The sequence below is a fragment of the Strongyloides ratti genome, scaffold srae_chrx_scaffold0000002 (genome assembly GCF_001040885.1).
Source record: "Strongyloides ratti genome assembly S_ratti_ED321, scaffold srae_chrx_scaffold0000002".
Lineage (NCBI taxonomy): Eukaryota > Metazoa > Nematoda > Chromadorea > Rhabditida > Strongyloididae > Strongyloides > Strongyloides ratti.
This window is the reverse complement of record NW_020171510.1, coordinates 1,907,573-1,927,403: the sequence shown is the minus strand read 5'-3', so window position 1 is coordinate 1,927,403 and position 19,831 is coordinate 1,907,573. Positions and strand designations below refer to the sequence as shown.

The following is a 19,831-nucleotide window of genomic DNA, read 5'->3' as shown; positions in this document are numbered from 1 at the left end:
GGAAAAAAACAGACATCAATATGATGATTTGTTTGCTTTAAGTTCAACCTTGGCGATAACATTTGATCTTACTTTTTTAAGTATCTATTTTGCTACAAATGGTTAGAAACTCTAGATTCTAAAACTTCTGGAGCTTCATATGTCCTTCTGACTATTTGTAAAAAATATACTTTAAAATCATGCTTCAAGATGCTTTTATCGAAGAATGAAATTTTTCTCCATTCTGCGCATTCTCAAGCTTCTCATTTCTCACAATGAAACTTTAAAAAAATTTTTTTTCCGTAAAAGGATTGACAAGATTCACCTTAAAAATATTATCAAAAATTTTTTCTATTTTTGTTTCATTTGTCCTTTTTTTGACTTCAAAAAGGAAAATGTTGGAAAATCGACGCTTAGAAGGCATTGCAAAAAATTAAAATAAAAAATAATTAAACTTTCTATTTTGGCATAATTTTCTTGCTATTATGCAGGGGTGATTCATAGGAATCTAGCAAATGTTTTAGAATCTTTCAAACATAGTTACTTATTAATTAAAACTAGCTGCAAGCGTCGCGCATGAAAAAAACTGCATTTCATATGAGACAACCTAATATTATCAATTGGTCTATTTGACACAAAATTATTTAAATAGATTTAGAAACTTATCATTTCAATATAGAAAAATTTATTAAATATTTAAATACTAATTTTAAAATTTATATATATAATTATTAATGCTGAAAATTAAGTAATATGTAATAAGCATATTAAGAATTAAACAGTTTGATAACACAAATCAAACGTAGTTTTTGACCCCCAAAATAAGCGTTTTCTGACCTCTCTTTGTCTTTAAAAAATATATAAACTTAGAATATTTTTGTAATTTTCATATATTTATTTTGTTGTAATTCAATTATCTTCCCGTGTCTTATCCTATGAATCCAGTTATTAATTGTACTTATCTATTTTATTTTATATTCTTAATAGAGGAATTTTTTTATAAAATAATTTGAGTTTATTTACTAATAATAATAAAACTGAAACTTTTAAATAAAATGACATTGTCATAAATAATATAAATAGTTTTAATAATCTCAAAGATATTAAACTTGGAATTAGTAAGGATAAAAGTAAATAACATTAAATATTTTAATATAAATTTTATTTATTATTATTTTAAAATGTTTGAATATTTTCAACAGAGTTAATTATAATCTTATTAATAAGTTAGTAAAATTACTAACATTTCTTTTGGTTCTAGACGAAAAGAAAATTTATATAAAAATAAAAATATTAAGAATAATCTATTGAGGTGAAATTAATTTGATATAAATCTTTTTTTAGCTTGTTAATTTATATGATACTTAACTACGCAAAGAATATGAATAAAAATTAACTAGTATTAAAAATTTAATAAGAATTTTTAAATATAAAAAATCAGAATTTCAGCAAAAAGACTCTCTGGCGGGGAATCGAACCCCGGTCTCGCACGTGACAGGCGCGGATACTCACCACTATACTACCAGAGATGTTTTTTTATATACCAAAGTTTCTTAATATTTGAAACCTAAAGACTAAAAAATAAAGCTTAATTTTAAATATATAAACAACTTTAAGTAAATTTGAAGAAATAAAAAAACAATAATTGAATTATTAATATTTTAAATTAAGAATAATTTATTGTTTATAATTCATAAATATTAAATTCAAAAAATAATAATTTAAGATAAAAACTAAAAAATATGCTTATTCAGAATCGAATTTGATATCGGCGTTATATAAAGTAGTAACGTTAAATAATAATAAATTTAAAAGATTCATTTTAAAGTTGATAAAAAAATTAAACAGATTGATAAATAAACAAATAATAATTTAAATTTCATATTTAAAATATAATTTTAAATTTATAATTTTATAATCACTTTTTAAAATAATTTTATATTTCCGTTTTATTAACTATCAAAAATTTGCCAAGTATTTTATCTTTAATTATTAACAATACTCGTCGAATTATATTTTTTTTATTAAATATACAAATTATAAGGAAATAGAAAAATTTAGATTATATATTATAGATCAATGTTTTTCTTTTCATTTTCAACTTAAAAATAATTATTTTTTTTACAAAAGATAAAAAACATAAATACTTACATATTGACAAATAAAACGAATTAAAAAATTCATTAAATTAAAAATAATTATTTTAAATAAGTCAAATCAGGTATTGTACTCATCATTCGATTGTATATAGTAAAATATTTTTAGACACCTAGTATCTAAAATTTAACCGTTCGTTCATAATTAAATTAAAAAAATAACAATAATAAACAACTAATAAGTTAATAATATATAACATTCTCAAAATGATCCATATTCTCCCAATCACTTATTATAAATATCATAAATCATCACGTTTCTTATACTTATCATCATCCTTAAATAGTTTATCATCAATTACTTTTATTTCTTTTATTTTTTTTTATTCTAAAATGATGCATTGATTATTTACTATATTACGAAGTGATTTTTATATAACAATATAAGATGTATATTTAAAAAAAAATAATAAAAAATGTAACTATTAACTATTATTAGAATTAAAAAATAAATAATGAATTTTGAAATAGCGTAGTTAGTGATTAAAGAAGTTTTTTTGATAAAAAAAACCATTTAATCAATAGCTTGACAATATCTCTAACAAATTTTTTAAAATTAGTAAATACATTGTTTCAACAAGACATTTTAAAATACTTGATATGGTAGTTGTAATAAATGAGATTTCAAATTGTCAAAGTACAAAATTAATGTTATCATTTTATCAAATTTGATCATATTTATCATTAGTTAAAAAAAAATTATTAGTAGGTAATTAAAAATTGAAAAATGGATTTAAAAATATATTAAATAGAATAATTGTTTTTTCATTATTCGCCATTGTACAAATTTATAATAATCAAATTATATTTTATTTATTTAGAAAAAACTATATGCAATAAAACATTTCATAAAAATATCAACTAATTTGATATCATATGAAATAATATCAATATAAAATTTTTTGCCTTTTTATTTTATATTATATTGGTTATCCATTTTTAAATATAAGAAATAATTTAAATATAGTATATAATAAGTATTTCTTATGTTTTTTAATCTTTATCTTACTTCTAAATTCTTTTTAAATTTTTTACTCAAGTGAATTTTATAATATTGAGTTGGTGTAGAGCACTAATAACAATTACTCTATTTAACACTCCATTTTAATTTTTTTATAAATATAAATCTAGCAATATAAATTGTATAAGATTCACTTTAATTAATAATCTTTTATTTTACAAAATTTTTATAAAATAATAAAAAATAACGTTACTTAAAAGTACATGAGATATTGCTTATACAATAAACACATATAAATTACCTATCCTTCTAATTTTAATAAGTTTTTTTTCAAGACTCAATTTTAAGTAGATGCTTTTAGTTTGAGTCTTACATTAAATAATACAATGCAACTACTAAAATTAGAATATTTTTAAAATATCTCATAAAGCCGACAAATGAATTACAATAATGAATTTAAAAACTTTCTATTCCTCTTTTATACCTTAATAATGATTGATTAAAATATTTAGTAAACTATTTTTAAATTAAAGATAACAAAGAGATAATGATAAAATAAACGAAATGCTTGATATTCGCGAGAATATATCACTTCTCTTATTTTTTTTTTTAAATATTTCTGTTTTTTTATAAATAAAAGAAAACTATTTTTTTTTTATCAATTTATGAATATACCTAATTTTATATAATTATTATTAAAATCATTAAGCATGATTTTTAATTTTTTTAAACATTTGTTTTATTATTTTAATTTTTTTTATGAATATATCTTTTATAAAAATAAAATATTATTACTATGTTTATATCACTAATATATATTAATATATACATATATTTTTATATTACGTTTAATAAGACATAAAATAATAAATTTTTATTAAACTATCTTATAATGCTTGTAAAATATCAATGTATTTAATTTATTTAAGTAATTACGTGTTAATATTTCTAAGTAAAACTGATACATTTAATACAAAAATATTTTACAATTAAAAAAAAATATTCTGTATTTAACTAGCATCCTAATTTTTTTTATTTCCTTTGTATATTTTCATTAAAAAAATGACAATTAAAATGTTTATATTTAAAACTTTTTTATATTAAATAGAAAAATGCAGTTTTTTTAAGTAAAAATATATATTAGTAATAAATTAGTAAACTAATATTTATAAATTATTTTTAATCTCTAGTTAAAAAGAATTTCTAATAAATGATATAAGTATAAAAAATATAATTTTTTTATAATAAAATAAAATATTAATTAACTAAATTAAAAAAATATAAAATACTGATGTGGTAAATAACTAAACAAATTCAATTTAATAATTTAAAAAAGGTTTAAATAAAAAAAATAAATATAAAAAAATTTATTTCTTTAAGATTGTGGTTTTTATTTAATAAATATTTTGTAGAAATCATATATTTTATTTACGTTCATGAATTTAAAATTGTACAAACAGATTGCAAAAAAATTGTAGAAATTAAAATTATTATAAATAAATATTTTTCTGAATAGCTACCAAAATTTTTGGATTCACTTTTTAAAATAGAATTTTATAATTATCAATAGTGTTTCCATAAAACCAACTACAGTACTTGTTGCTATTATAAGTGAATTTTTGATATCATAGCACCTAAATAATTTTATGATTTTAACATAATCATTTAAATAATTTAACAGCAGAAATAATGTTATTTTATAAAATTTTGTAGTATTTATAATATTTTTAAAAACATAACATTGATTATTCTTATTATAGTAAATTTGCATAAAAATTTATTATTAACAAATGTATTTATCTTTATTTCAACAAATGCTAATTTTTAAAATTTTATAAAATCCTTTTTTTTAATGAAAAAATATTTTTATTATATTTTTTTAAAACCAATATATTTGATATTTTCAAAGATAATTAAAAAAATTTTTATTAATGTGAATTTACATATATATTTTTAGAAGGTACAGATAAAAATGTTACAAATTTTTGTAAAAAAAATTATATATATATATATCTTTTTTCAACAATTAATATTATCTGTCTTTAATAACTTTTTTTACATATAAATATACAAAACTGATAAAAAAAAAATTATTTTTTTTAAAAAGGTTAAAAATTTTAATTAATGAAAGAATAAGATATACTAATAAAGTATTTATACACATAGATAATTTTACATTTTAAAAAATTGAAACAATTTCAACTGAATTTGGAGCTTGCAAATTTTTTTCTTATAAAAAAGTAAAACATTACTGTTCATTTTAAATCATCTCGAAAATAACATTAATATAAATAAAATAGATTATTTTTTTGATAAATTTTGTGTGACAAAAAAATGTGACAATAATATGAAATTACAATGTTTAGATTTCTAAATTATGTTAATGTAAAAACTTTATTATTTTTGCTTTAAAAATACTCATGTTAACAGGTTCAATTTTGCTATTATAATTTAACATGCATTTAATATTTTTGAAATAATAATTCATATAGTATATAGTTTATTTAAAAAATAAAACGGTTAATAAACAATGATTGAAATATTTAAATGTTTTATTGTTATCAACATACTTAAGGTTTATTTTTTATCTTATAAAATTAATATATTTGTTAAAAAATTTAGAAAATGTAATAGTATACTGTAGATAAAACATTATATCAAAATTTTTTATGATTATTCATATGTTTAATACAAATATTCATTTTTTTAATTGAAAAAAAAATTATTATCAAGTTATTTTACCAAAATATAATATTTCTTTGGTATAATTAATTGTCAATAATATAAGTGAATAATATTTGAATGTATTTAAACAATTAAATATTCTAAACGGTAAATTTTTAAAAAGTATCAGACAGATCATTTTAAAATATGAAACATATTTATTATATAACGTTTTCGATTAGTTCATTCTTAAAATTATTTTAATAAAAAAAAGACACATTAAAAATGGTCAATTCTTATATTCATAATTATCAAAGAAATTTTTAAATTATAGTTTTATACATTGACTATAATTTATATTAGGCATACATATAATAAAATTCAATATATACAAAAAAAAAAAATTACATTAATGATAAAGAAAAATATAAAATTATATTAAATTCAAATTTCATTAAGTATTTCTCTATATAAATTTTTTAAATATATAATAATATTGTTATTATATTATTTTATCATTTTTTACGAATATTATTTGTTTTCTATCATGGCTACAAAGACTCCATCAATTATTAATAATTTAGTTAAAGAAAATACCTTTGGAATAAAAAAAAGTGAGTTGAGTGTTAAAGCTGGTTATTGGACAAAAAGTGATAATTTTAATTTTCTTGAAAATAATATATATTTTGATGAAGACCATTTGGAACAAGATCCCTCTTTGACAACATTTTATAATGATTTTTTAAAAGCATCAATTGTTAAGGCATATTTTTTACCATTAATATATCAAAAATCATTAGAAAAGTTTCATAAAATTGTTTCTGTTATGATATTGTTAGAAGAAAAGCCAATAAATTATTTGAAAAAATTAGCATGTGGTGTTTATATTATAAGAGCTTTTGAAATTGTTAAAAAGATTTGGAATATCAAAGATTATGATTATAATTTAATGTCAGAATTTGATGCAGAGTTAAAAAAAATTGAAAATATTATCGATAATATGGCTTCTAATGTTGGATTAAAAATACATATTAGTACATCTACAAAAATTCTTCGTTCACCAAAACAAACAATTGTTAACATGGAAAGATATGAAGATTTACGTCATGAATCTCAAACTGATCTTGTTACTGTCTATGATGATAGAAAAATTTTAATTAAAAAATGTTATGTAAGATTATATGTTTTATAACATTAAAATATTTAATTTTTTTATAGAATTGTCATGGAATTGGAAAACCTCAATTCAAAATGACAAAAAAAATTTATTTTGATAACGTTAAAAATGTTAATATTTTTGGAAGAATACTTGGACCATCTGGCAATACACTCCGAAAAATAGAAAGATTAACACATTCAGTAATACATATACGTGGATCTAAATGTGTTTCTTTTGCTAATAAAATTTATGATTATCCATTTGAAACAGATGAAGATACACATAAATATGTCAGAGAACCTTTACATCTTTTAATTGAGGTTAAAAGTGATTCTGAAGTTAATTGTTATAGAAATGTACAAAAAATAAAAAGAAAAATTTTAAAACTTCTTGATTTAGAAAAATCTTAATTATTGAATATAAAAATTGCCTATAAAATTTTTTTGATATTCTTTTACAAATATGTTATATTATATAAATGTTCTTATTACTATAATATTATTTTTATAATCATATTTATAAAAATTTTATGTTTATTTTCTTTTTATTAAATTTAAAATATTTTAAAAATTTTAGAATATTCTAAATATACATAGGCGCAAATCGAGTAAAAAAATTTTCAGAATTTTTATTTTTTTTTAACTCATCCTAGGGTAAAAAAAATGCGCTGGTCACGAAAGGTTCAATAACTTTTAGAAAAAATTGCATCTTCATATAGATATTGCAGTAAATTGCAGCAAAAATAGCATTTTTTTCATTTGCTACAACATCACAATTTTATGAGTTTCTTTAGCAAAAGATGACATTAAGATAAAAAAAGGTCGGGGAACCATTTCCGGTCTTATTTATTCAAAAAGATAAAGTTTAAAGTGAGATATAATATTCTAAAATTTTATATAAAATTTAAATTTTTTAAAGTTTTATAACTTTTGGGAAAAAAAAATGACCCCTGGAGAATTTATTTTTCTACATTAAGACCATTAGAACACGTCTTTATCATTTTCCATTTTTGAGATATCCTTGAAATAGTGTAAAAACTTATTTAAATTTTAAATTCTTTTTTAACTTTTATCAGTCATAACTTTTTAAAAACTTAATTTTTCGAAAAATTGATGCAACTAAAAATAATTAATTTTTTAGTGTTCTTTCAAATGATTAAAGTTTCATTTTAAACGAATTTTTTTTTATTATTTATATTAGAAAAAATCATTTATTTTAAAATATTTTCTGTTTATTAAAAATAATTTTAAAAAAGAAAAATTTGTATAATCATTTTTAAAAAATTCTTTTCTTTAAAATAAATTGTTATAATTTTAAAATAAATTTGTCTCATAATTTCAAAAATGTGAGTGAAACCGCAAATTAATTTTAAAAAGACGTTTTTTTTTTAAATTTAAATTTATTTTACTTTTTTATCAAAATTTTTCCCATTTGTATTATTTTACAATCTAGAAAATTTTTTACCTCCCTTTCAAAAAAAATAATTAATTAACTTAAATGATAACGTTTTTCTACATATTCTTTTAAAAACCGTAACAAATTTCTTTTAAAACATTTAAAATGTATTTGAAATTTTTTTGCAAAATTTTAATTTATTTTATTAATAAAATTAAAAAATTTATATACCTTTTTTAGCCCAGCCCTGTAAGTAAGCGTGTGCGAATTACGCGCTTGTTACAAATTAGTTATAAAAGTAACATAACAAAGTCAATATTATCACTAAACATAATATTAAGTAATTTCATATATTTTAATATGTACAATTCAAGATATATTAATAATTATTAATCCACTAAATAAAGGAATAAATTATTTATATATGATATCAAGGCTAAATTTTTGGTAAGTAAATTAACATTATTATAACATCTTATTTTTATACATTTAGTTTTTTATTTTATCAATTATCATATAAACTTATTTAACAAACTTCTTGTTTTTTCATTAATTATTTGCTATTTTTATTATTGTTTTTTTGTTGAATTCAGAAATAATTTTGTTTATAACAAAAAAAAATTATTTAGTAAAATTTTAATTAATAATTTGTAAACTTGTTTTAGATATTAATGTTATAATAGTGTAATAAAATTATTTTAAATTTTTAAATATTAAAAAAAAATTAAATAGCAATAAATAGAATAAACAATTTTTAAAAAAATTTGTATTAAGAAAATTAAAAATGAAATGATTTATACGGTTTTTATTAATGTGTTAAACTGATCTTGCGGAATCAAGCCTCATTAGTTCAGTTGGATAGAATGTATGACTTCTAATCATAAGGTCCTCGGTTCGAGCCCGGGATGAGGCTAAATAACCATTTTGAAAAAGGACTTTTTTTTTAAATTGTTAAGTTAATAAATTTTTAGACTCGTTCAACTATTTAAAAATATTTAAAATAATTAAAATTGATTAGAAAAATAAATGTACAATTTTTTTATTTTTATTCTTGAATATTACTAACGATGAATTATTTTTTGTTGTAAAATTTTGTTTAATGAATGAATTTAATAATTTTAAATTAAATTTGTAACTAAAATTGCAATAATTACAAGTTATTTTTTATGGTATTTCTTATAAATTTGTATAGTTTTAAGTTATTTAATAATTAAACAAAATTTATCTTAATATTATTAAAAAACACATAAAATATAAAAATTTTTAATTATAATAACAAAATAAACGTTTAAAATTAATAACATTAGATAAAAAAATAATTAAATGCTTCATCTTTTTTAATATCTAAAAAGTTTTTTAAAAAACTCAATATCATAAAATATAAATCTTTTCATTATGTCGTTGATTCCATCTATTATATAGAGTTTAAAAATTGGCAAATTTAGGTGAAAAATTCACTGAAATAGCCCCATTAGCGCAGTTGGTTAGCGCGTGGTACTTATAAGTTATTGTGCCTTACTAAGCAATGCCAAGGTCACCAGTTCGAGCCTGGTATGGGGCATAGTTCAAACTTTTTAAATTTTAAAATTTAATAAATTTTTAATGATTTTTTCAAATAATATTTATTATTGTATATTTTTTGAGTTCATTATTAAATAGATGTATAAATTCACACAATAAAAAGCCAAAGCATAATTTATTAGTTACATAATTTTAATAGTTTATTAAAATAAATAATATTATTTTGAATTATGATAAGTATAAATTAAATTTTTGTATATTTCTAATAATAAAAGTTTATTTTTTATTTGAGAAATTGTTAACACGTGAAACTTTTATAAATTAAAATGTGATATTTGTTATATCTTACACTTATGTTTTTTTTTATCAATTTTGTATTTTATCTTTTGTTATTTCACTAAATAATTTACATTTTACTTAAAACGTTTAATTATTAAGGTTAAATATTTTTTTAATAAGCATACTTTTAACATTTTAAAAATTTATTTGGAGTCAACTATCTAGAATATATAAATTTGTATTTATGATTTGAAAGGACATTTCAAATACTTTGATAAAATTTTTTTTATTAAGTTAAAACTTATTTTATTTTAAAAATTTGTTTTAGAAATAAATATAATATATAAATTATCTTAGTAAATTACATGATATATGATTATTCCGATATTTTTTAAAAGGATAAATTAACTAACTTTATACAAATATAATTATTATAACTGCAAAAATATTATAAATAAATTTTTTTCATATTGTTTGTATAAATTGTCATGTTTTGTGTGTTTTTAACAAAAAATTATACATTTTAAATGTTATTTAAAATATAAATTTTATGAAAAATATGATGATTTATAAAAGAAATGAAAAAGATGCCACGAGCCGGGATCGAACCGGCGACATTTAGATCTTCAGTCTAACGCTCTCCCAACTGAGCTATCATGGCTTGTAAGGAAAATTTCGTCATTTGCCAAAAAAAAACATTGAAAAATATTCCCTATTTAACATAATAAAACACAGATAACAAATAATTTATGTTTAACTTTTTTGAGGTATATATAACTTATTAAAAATATGTATACTATTTCTAAAATATACTCGTTTTGTAGCAAATTTTTCTATAGTTAACAGAAAAATAATTTATTTGTTTAATTAAGTTGTTACATAAGCATAAAAATTTATTTTTGAATTAATAAATAATCTAAAATTTAAATTTTATAACTTTTTCGCATTAATAAAAAAAACAGTTTAAATAAAGAAAGCAAAATTATAAAATTACAATAGAGTTGATGTATGCTATACGAAAAGTATTTTAACTATACTCAAAAAAAAATGAAGCATTAAGTAAGATTATTTTTCAAAAACTTATATATTATCTGAAGATTTAACCTAGTTAAAATCTTTTTAATAATTATTAATATAAAGTATTTTTAAAAAAAATGTTAAATCATTAACAATATTTTTGTAAACATAATGCAAATGTATTTAAATTTGAAAATTCAATTTCAAATAATAATATTTTACAAATAACTAATTTCTACTAAAGCAAAATTTTTCTTTTACTTTTAATAATAATAGAAGTTAAATGTATTGAGTTTTTTATTATTTAATTGTTCTTTTATCATCATGTTATATAAAAAAATTGTTTTCAACTTTTTCTATACAAATATCTGTAATATTTGAAAATAATATTATCAAAAAACAGTTTTAAAAAAATGCATTGTTTTTATCAATTAAATTGATAATGAATAATATCAATTACGATTGAATATATAATAAAAATTTTTAAAATTTGTAGTGTGGAAGTTTTAATTGATTTAAACGTGTTAGATAAAACAAGAACAAATTTATATAAATTTTTAATAAAATTAATATAGTCAAAAATAGACAAAATTAAATTCTCAGATTCAATATTAAGTTAATATAAAATTTAAACTAAAAAACACTGACTATCATTCTAATTTTTTTTCTGATATATTATTTTAACAGAAGAAAGGAAAAGTAAAAAATAAAAATCAAATTATTATAATTTAATGCAGTGTTTTTCAATTACAATTATTGAAAAATTCCATATTTCTTTTAACGTTTTTTTTGCTAAATAAATAAAATATTTTTTCAAATAAAAAACTTTTTATATAGTTTTTTTTTTATCATTTTCAATATTATTTATTTCTCAATAATTTTTAATAATAATAATCTACTATTTTAGACAAACATCTAGAACAATTATGTAGTAATTTTTACTATTTTTTTAATTATTTTGGCAAGACACATCTTTTTATGGACATAGAATAGCAATAATCTAAAAATAATCAGAAAAATATTTTTTTTATTAAAACAGATTTTTTCCAATAATTTTATGAATAAAAGAAACTTTTATGAAAAAGGATAAAATTATTGATAAATTTTATAATTTACTTGTTAATTATATTATTGTATTTTTTTGAATAATCAACTATGTTTTTTAGAAACTTTTTTTAGTTGCATATAGTTTATTTTTCTTTACGTATTTCATAAAGATACAAGTAGTTTAAGTACGATAAAAAGATTGTATAAAATTAATATATTGTGTAAATTTTCAAACCGGTTTTTAAATAAATATTATATCTATTTTTTTTCAATAACTATATTTATAATCTTTTTAAAAATAATATTTTATTTATGTAATATAAAAATAATAGGATATATTTTAGTAAAAAAATAAATGTACTTTTAATTTAGATTTGTTTATTTTTAATAAAATTTAAAATGTTTAATTGATTTAATAAAATGAACTTTAAAAAATAAAAAACATATTTTTTAAGAATGTAGAAATTTCACTTTCTATGGTCGTATGGTGTAGTCGGTTATCACGTCTGCTTTACACGCAGAAGGTCGCCGATTCGAGTTCGGCTACGATCATATTTTAAAACTTTTTATCATTTAAAATGATATTATTTGATAAAATAAACATTTTTTAAAATATATTATTGATTATTTATTAATAACAAGTTTTATTTCCATATAATTTATCATATAGTTTAAAATATAAAAAGAATAAATATTGTACTGTTATTTACAAAGGTTTTGATAAGCTTTAATAAATTTTAAATACGAGTACATTACTAAACTAACATTTATTATTATTAAAGACAAAAAAAAAAATTTAAATGATTATAAAAATGGTATTAATATTTTAATAAAGTAATTTAAATAACCATATTTTGCTATACTTTAATTTTATGAGCTAGCTAACTTTTGGTACGTTTAAAATAATGTTAACGTTAAGTCTAGAATTAACGAAATTTTAACTATTTATTATTTTTATTTAATGTATCAATTGCTATCTAACTTGTTAATATTATATTACTAATTATTAACTAACTTAAAAGGTTATCTTTGTATAATATAAAAAAAAGGATCTAAAAGTTTAATAATATAGTTTTTTAGAAATATTTTATTAAATGCAATTAAAATATTTTTATAAATTGTAAAATAAAAATTGTATATTTTCAGTTAGCAATTTTTTTAATTAATTTTTGTTGTTAAGAGATAAAAATAGTTAACAATGGCAACCAACTATTTTTCTTTTGTTTTAATATGATTTTATTGTATTTTTATGTTGAATCAAAAAGACAAATAAATAAAAAAATTTTAAAATAGTTGTATAAATAAACATTATAAAAAAAATCAATTATAAGTAATAACAATATTTAAATTAACTTATGGTCAAATTTATAATTAAATTTGATAAACAAATATTAACTTTTTTATTCTTTAAAAACCAAAATAATACTATAAATTAAAAAAATTTTATTTTATAATTTAAAAAATATATACTTATATTCAAAATGAATTTAACAGTATTACATATAAGATTAAGCGGCGATTTTTAAAATATTTTTTATTTCCTGTGAATTCGTGGCGCAACGGTAGCGCGTCCGACTCCAGATCGGAAGGCTGCGTGTTCAAATCACGTCGAGTTCAATCTTTTGGAAGTATATTTGTCGTTATTTTTTAATTTTATACAAATATATATATCGTTTAATTTATTGTGTTAAAAAAATTATTTTTTATTAAATTTATTTTCTTTTTAATGAGTAATTATATGAGAAAAATATATATGAATTAAAACATTTCTAACTTAATTAAATTAGTGTTAGTTAAAAGATTTATAATTAGACAAAGTTTAAAAGACGAAAAAAAAAGAAAAATTACTTTGTCAAAACAAACGTTTTTATACAATATGTCTATAAATTAAAAAAATTTTTATTAATATCAACAAAAAATTAAGACAATATATACTTTTTTAGATTAAAGATTTTTTTATATCACATGCAAAAAATTAGATTGATAGAGTTACTATCAGCTTGATTTACTTATAGTAAAAATTTTTATTTAAAATGTTTATTGGTAACTCTTTATTACAATCAGATAATGGTGTAACAATACAAAATAAAATAAATCTATATATAATAAATTAATCACAAATAAACTATAATGACATTTATTTTTAATTTTTTTTCTTTAAAGCGTTACGGCATCAGTTATTGATTTTTACTTTTTTTTTCAACAAACAATATATTTTTCTTTTTAAAATGATTCAAAATATTATAAATTTTTAATATATAACTTTTAGAAAATAAATAATCATACATAAAAAAGGAACTAAAAAATGATATAATTAATAATAAAAATTAGCACCATATAATAAAAATAGAATAATTTATATAGTAAAAAAAATAACATAATTAAAAAAAAATTATAAATATTCGGTTGTATTATATGAAATGCATGTTTTACAAATGCACGATACCATTAGCTAGCTTTAATTAACAATTAGCAATAATTTAATTAAGCTAAGCATTTTATTTGATTCCTAGAAATCATGTCTACAAAATGGCATATAAATCATGCTAAAAAAAAATGTTTATCATAATTAAATTTTAATTTTTCTAAAATGCTTACTAAACGTAAAATTCGCATAATTTTTTTATTTGAATTCAAAAAAGGCACTAGTGCAGCAAAAACAGCAGAAGATATTAATGCTATTTTTGGTCAAGGTCTTGTGAATCCATCGACAGTACAATGATTCTACAGATTCAGAGAAAGAAATAAGAACCTTGAGAATGAGAACCGTGGGAGGCCAAATTTAGTCATTGATAATGACCACTTAAAAACGCTAATTGAAGCCAATTCTTAACAAACAGTTAGAAGAATATCAGAAGACCTTGGGGTTTCAAAAAATACTGTTTATCGCCATTTAAAACAAATTGGCAAAACAAAAAAGTTAGATCAATGGGTACCGCATAAACTAACTGAAAAACAACAAAAACGTCGTTTAGAAATTTGTTCTTCCTTGCTTCTAAGGAATAAAAACGTTTCATTTTTGGAACGAATTGTAACCTGTGATAAAAAGTGAACTCTATACGACAATAGAAAACGAGCAGGACAATGGTTGGATAACGATGAAGCTTCAAAACAGTTTCCAAAACCCCAATTAACGTCTAAGAAGGTGATGGTCACTGTTTTTTGGTCTTCTGAAAAACTGGTTCACTATGAATTTATGAAACCAAGTGAAACCATTAACTCTGAATCCTACTGTGCACAATTAAAAAAATGCATCAAAAATTGTTTAAAAAAAAGCCTTCTTTAGTCAATAAAAAAAGTCCAATTTTATTACACGACAATGTCCGCCTACATATTTCAAAAACGACGCTCCAGATGCTCAACGAATTGAAATTTGAAACTTTGCCCCACCCACCTTATTCTCCACATCTCGCTTCTACAGATTTCTTTTTCTTCAAAAATTTGGACCAATTTCTCAAGGATAAAATCTTCAATGACGAAGAGTCAATTAAAATTGTCTTTGAAGCTTTTATTGCTTCTAGAGAAGCCAAATTTTATTCAAATGGAATGAAAAAACTTATTTCACGTTGGGAACAATGTGTAAAAGCCAATGGTGCATATTTTTAAAAAAAATATTTATTTCTCTCTTTTTTATGCGCGTTCAAAGTTTAAAAATAAAAACATGCATTTCATATGATACAACCTAATATATTGAAAATTTACAAAATATGGCAAAACAATTTACATCATAAATAAAGTATAATTGTTTTACATAAAAAATCAATTCTGTAAATTTGATTCTGACACAAATTTTTACAAATGAACTAGTTTATGAAAAACATTTTATGATTTCTTCAAAATAAACTTTGTTAAAATGTAATGTTAAATTAGAAACAGGTAAGATTTCAAAACACATAGAAATAAGTGTATTAATAAATGTATTATTTTTTTAATTTACTTAATTTTTTTAAAATTTATCTTACAAAACCATTAAAAATATAAACATAATACAGCCAAATAATCGTCTGCAACTTTCATAGAAAATTATAAGTAACAAAAAAATTTATAAATATTCTTTAATGATTTTCAAATTTTAAATATGTAAAGTACATGCTAGGTTATTAAAAAAAAAACAAATTTATTTTTATTTTCAATGTTAATTAACATTTTGTATAAGATATATGCTTTATACAAAACATGAATGTTAATTTTCAATATATAAACATTAAAAAAAGTAATCTTATATTAAAAAATATTTATTTTTCAAATAAAATATTGTTTTTACGCTAAAATTTAATAAAAAATATTCCCATGCCGGGAATCGGACCCGGGCCGCGTGGGTGAAAACCACGAATCCTAACCACTAGACCACATGGGATATAGAAGGGTCAAATGTATTATAACTACCAATATAAGATAAATTGTATCTATAAAAAAATTCAAATAGAAAGTATAAAAAAGTTTTTGTTTATTACCTTCATTTTTCTAACTTTAACATATTTTTCTAAATTAAAAACTAAATATATTATTGTACACGCTAATAATATTATTATAATTTAAATAATAAACATAATTTTTTTTGAACTAACATGTACAATTATATTATTCTTTTTAATAGATTTTAATATACAAATGTATAACATTTAACATATTTAAAAAATTTACTCTAAATTTTTATCTAATTTTTATAAAAATCTGATTGTTAACTTTTCAATTTTAAAAAGTTAATAAACAATTTTGTAATTATAATTTTTACTTTTTAAAAAAACAAATGATGTTACTTATAAATTTGTTATTTTAATTATATCTTAATCTGTTCCATTATACATTATCTAAAAAGTATTTTAATATAATTTTAAAGTTTTTTTCTTTGCAAAAACAATAAAATTATTATTATCATAATTATAAATTTTTATTTTCAAATTTCATAAAACGATTCTTTTACACTATGCAATTTGTTTAAAGATATAAATCTTTTTATAAAATTTATATGAATAAGAAATTTCAAATATTATTTTCTATATTTTTTAAAAGAGATAAAAAATATTCTTTGCATATAAATTTTATTTTTTAAATATAAATCAAATATACTTTTTTTTAAAAATGGTATAAATAAAAATTTTAATTTTATAAAATAACAAATTATTATTTGTTTGATTAACTTTTTACTTATAATAAATAACCTTTATTAAAATAAAATGTATTGTTGAATATTGCTTTTACTAGTTAAAAATTAACAAAAAAACTTTTTAATCATAATTAAAAAGAAAAAAAATTAAAAATTTCCAACCAACCGGATTTGAACCAGTGACCTAAGGATACCAGCAAGAGAAATCTACAGTCCTCCGCTCTACCAACTGAGCTATGGTTGGATACTGATAGCAAAAGCATTATAAAATTTTCCACAAAAATTTAACATCCATTTTAGTCAAATTAAAAAAAATATTAATTTAAGCTGTTTATATTTTATAAAAAAATTTATACTTTGTAGATAACAAAAATTATAAAAAAATTTAAAAAGTAATATAGAGATATGGAGAATCGAACCCCAGCCTTCTTTTATTCTAAGGAATTGCTCTATATTCAAAATCTAACTGTCAGAAAATTTTCATTCAGAATGTGGTGGAATTTCTAGCTGTCAAAAAATAAAAACACTTTACTATGAAAATATTTTTTTTGAAATATTAAATAATTAATAATAAAAATTTAAGATTGAATTTAAGATGAGGATGCCCCTTGTTTATTTTGATTAAAAAATACGTTATAAACATTTTTTTTTTATCAGATTGGTATTTTTTTAATATTTTTATAATTTTTGATTAAAAAATAAAAAAAGTTTTTTTTTCCAAGCTATTTATTTTTAGTTAAAATAGCAATTTTTATGTATTTGATTTAAACGACAAAATAAAAAAGACTTTTTTTATATTTTATTGTTTTAAATAAAAAAATTAGTAAAAAATTAATAAATTAATAATTATTTTTTAATATAAACGACTTCTCGTAAAGCATCAAGTAAGCCGGCCCATAATTTTTTTTTATTTGCTCGGCGTCAGGCAAATTTATATAAACGTTTCTCCATGTCCTTTTTTGTTTTTTACTGTTCCGGAATTATTAATTTGAAGCCGTTTCACGTTCTTTCTATAGTATTTGTATGAATACCAGTGTCTGGATAGTTAAAACTTACACTGTGGTTTACCGTACAGTGCTTGAATCCCAATTTTTTCTCAATTCTTTCGTAACCTCGCCAAAAATCAGTGTGGATGATGGAACCAGGTTTGACGTGCTTCTTTATGACGTCAAGAAGCGTTTCACTGTCCCGTTTTTCAACAGGAACGGCAGAAACGCGTCTTTTCTCCGTCTTTTCTACACTGCCTACAACCCAGACTCTATCTACAGGATGCCCCTATTGTACTTCCGTTTGCCCACCTTGGTTTCATCTATTTCCACAATGATGTCTTTGCCACCGATAACACATTCTTCGGTTTCTAAGGCATCCGCCACAAGTTGGCGGAAATAGCTCAAAAACAAACAAACAATAGCACTACTGTGTCCACATTAACTTATTATTGAGGTTACTGGAGTCTTACACAACCATAGGTAACCCATGTGAAGAATCTCATCAAAAAGAAGTCGTTGGCTACCGAAAAACGTTTTATTTTTGGCACTTACGGTCTTTCTACAGCTTTTCTTAGTGCGTTTGAATAGAAGTTTTCCCTTTTGGAAAGAAGTCGGGCCTCCACATACATTACAATCCATTTCTTTTCTAATTATTTTTTCGTCTTAGAGAAATTTGAGAGCTGCTTCCTCGTTGAAGAAAATATTTTTAAAAAATTCATTACTGGAATTGAAGCCATTTTAGAAGCGTTTTTGAGTGAATAAGTTGTTAAATTTCGTTAAAAGTTAAAATTTATGATCAAATATCAGATCCCAAATTATTTTACTTTTTTTATGAAAATTTTATTTTATTTTTCGATTACCCGTGTTTTTTTATGCTAGAAAATGTAAAAAAATGTTTATTTAAAAAAGTTATTTTGAGAAGAATCCTCGTCTAAAAGAATTTCAAAATGTTATAATAATTTTTAATTAATAAACAATAATTAATAAAAATAAATAATCATTAAATAAAAATGAACATTAAAAGAAGCAAAAAAAAATTAAAAAGGATTTATTAATTAACAATAAATAATAACATAATATTTAACAAAATACAAATTTTTAAACTTTATATTTTAATTGACTTATAATTAAACCTAAAAAATAATACAGATTATTCAAACTTACTTTAAATATTTTTTTTTCTTAAATTGTTAAAGTAGAAACGCACATATATTTGAAAAATTAAGTAATTTTTTCTAAACATACTTTTAAACATTCTCCACATATTCATCTTCACGGTCAAAATAAAACTACCTATATCAGTGAAATTAGCAAAAATAATATCATTATTTAAACTTATATCTACTTTATTTTATCAATTGTTGCGTACATCTATAAAAAAAAAATTAATTAAAATTTTTAAAACTTACCAAAAATATGCAAAATTATTTTGCAAAAACAAATATTTTGAAAACAGCATCATAAAAGAAGTAATTAAAATAACAAAACAAAGTTTAATAAACTTACTTTTTTTCATTTTTTTACGGCTTAAATATAGTAATGTACACATATCAAATG

The 19,831-nt window shown here is 19.4% G+C and overlaps 3 protein-coding genes across 3 annotated transcripts; 2 read left to right on the top strand and 1 right to left on the bottom strand.

Moving 5' to 3' along the window:
* Positions 1-6,307: 6,307 nt before the first annotated feature.
* SRAE_X000141500 (Hypothetical protein) lies at positions 6,308-7,329 on the top strand (the record flags this gene model as incomplete). The annotated part of the gene is made up of 2 exons (XM_024648685.1): positions 6,308-6,931; positions 6,979-7,329. 2 exons carry the CDS (start codon positions 6,308-6,310, stop codon positions 7,327-7,329), a joined length of 975 nt encoding a protein of 324 aa, XP_024498880.1.
* Positions 7,330-15,532: 8,203 nt separating this feature from the next.
* SRAE_X000141400 (Hypothetical protein) lies at positions 15,533-15,784 on the top strand (the record flags this gene model as incomplete). Its single annotated transcript, XM_024648674.1, has 1 exon — positions 15,533-15,784. One exon carries the CDS (start codon positions 15,533-15,535, stop codon positions 15,782-15,784), a length of 252 nt encoding a protein of 83 aa, XP_024498879.1.
* A 2,484-nt stretch (positions 15,785-18,268) lies between these two features.
* Positions 18,269-18,913, bottom strand: SRAE_X000141300 (Transposase, ISXO2-like domain-containing protein; the record flags this gene model as incomplete). The annotated part of the gene is made up of 3 exons (XM_024648663.1): positions 18,269-18,295; positions 18,342-18,529; positions 18,745-18,913. 3 exons carry the CDS (start codon positions 18,911-18,913, stop codon positions 18,269-18,271), a joined length of 384 nt encoding a protein of 127 aa, XP_024498878.1.
* Positions 18,914-19,831: the final 918 nt, after the last annotated feature.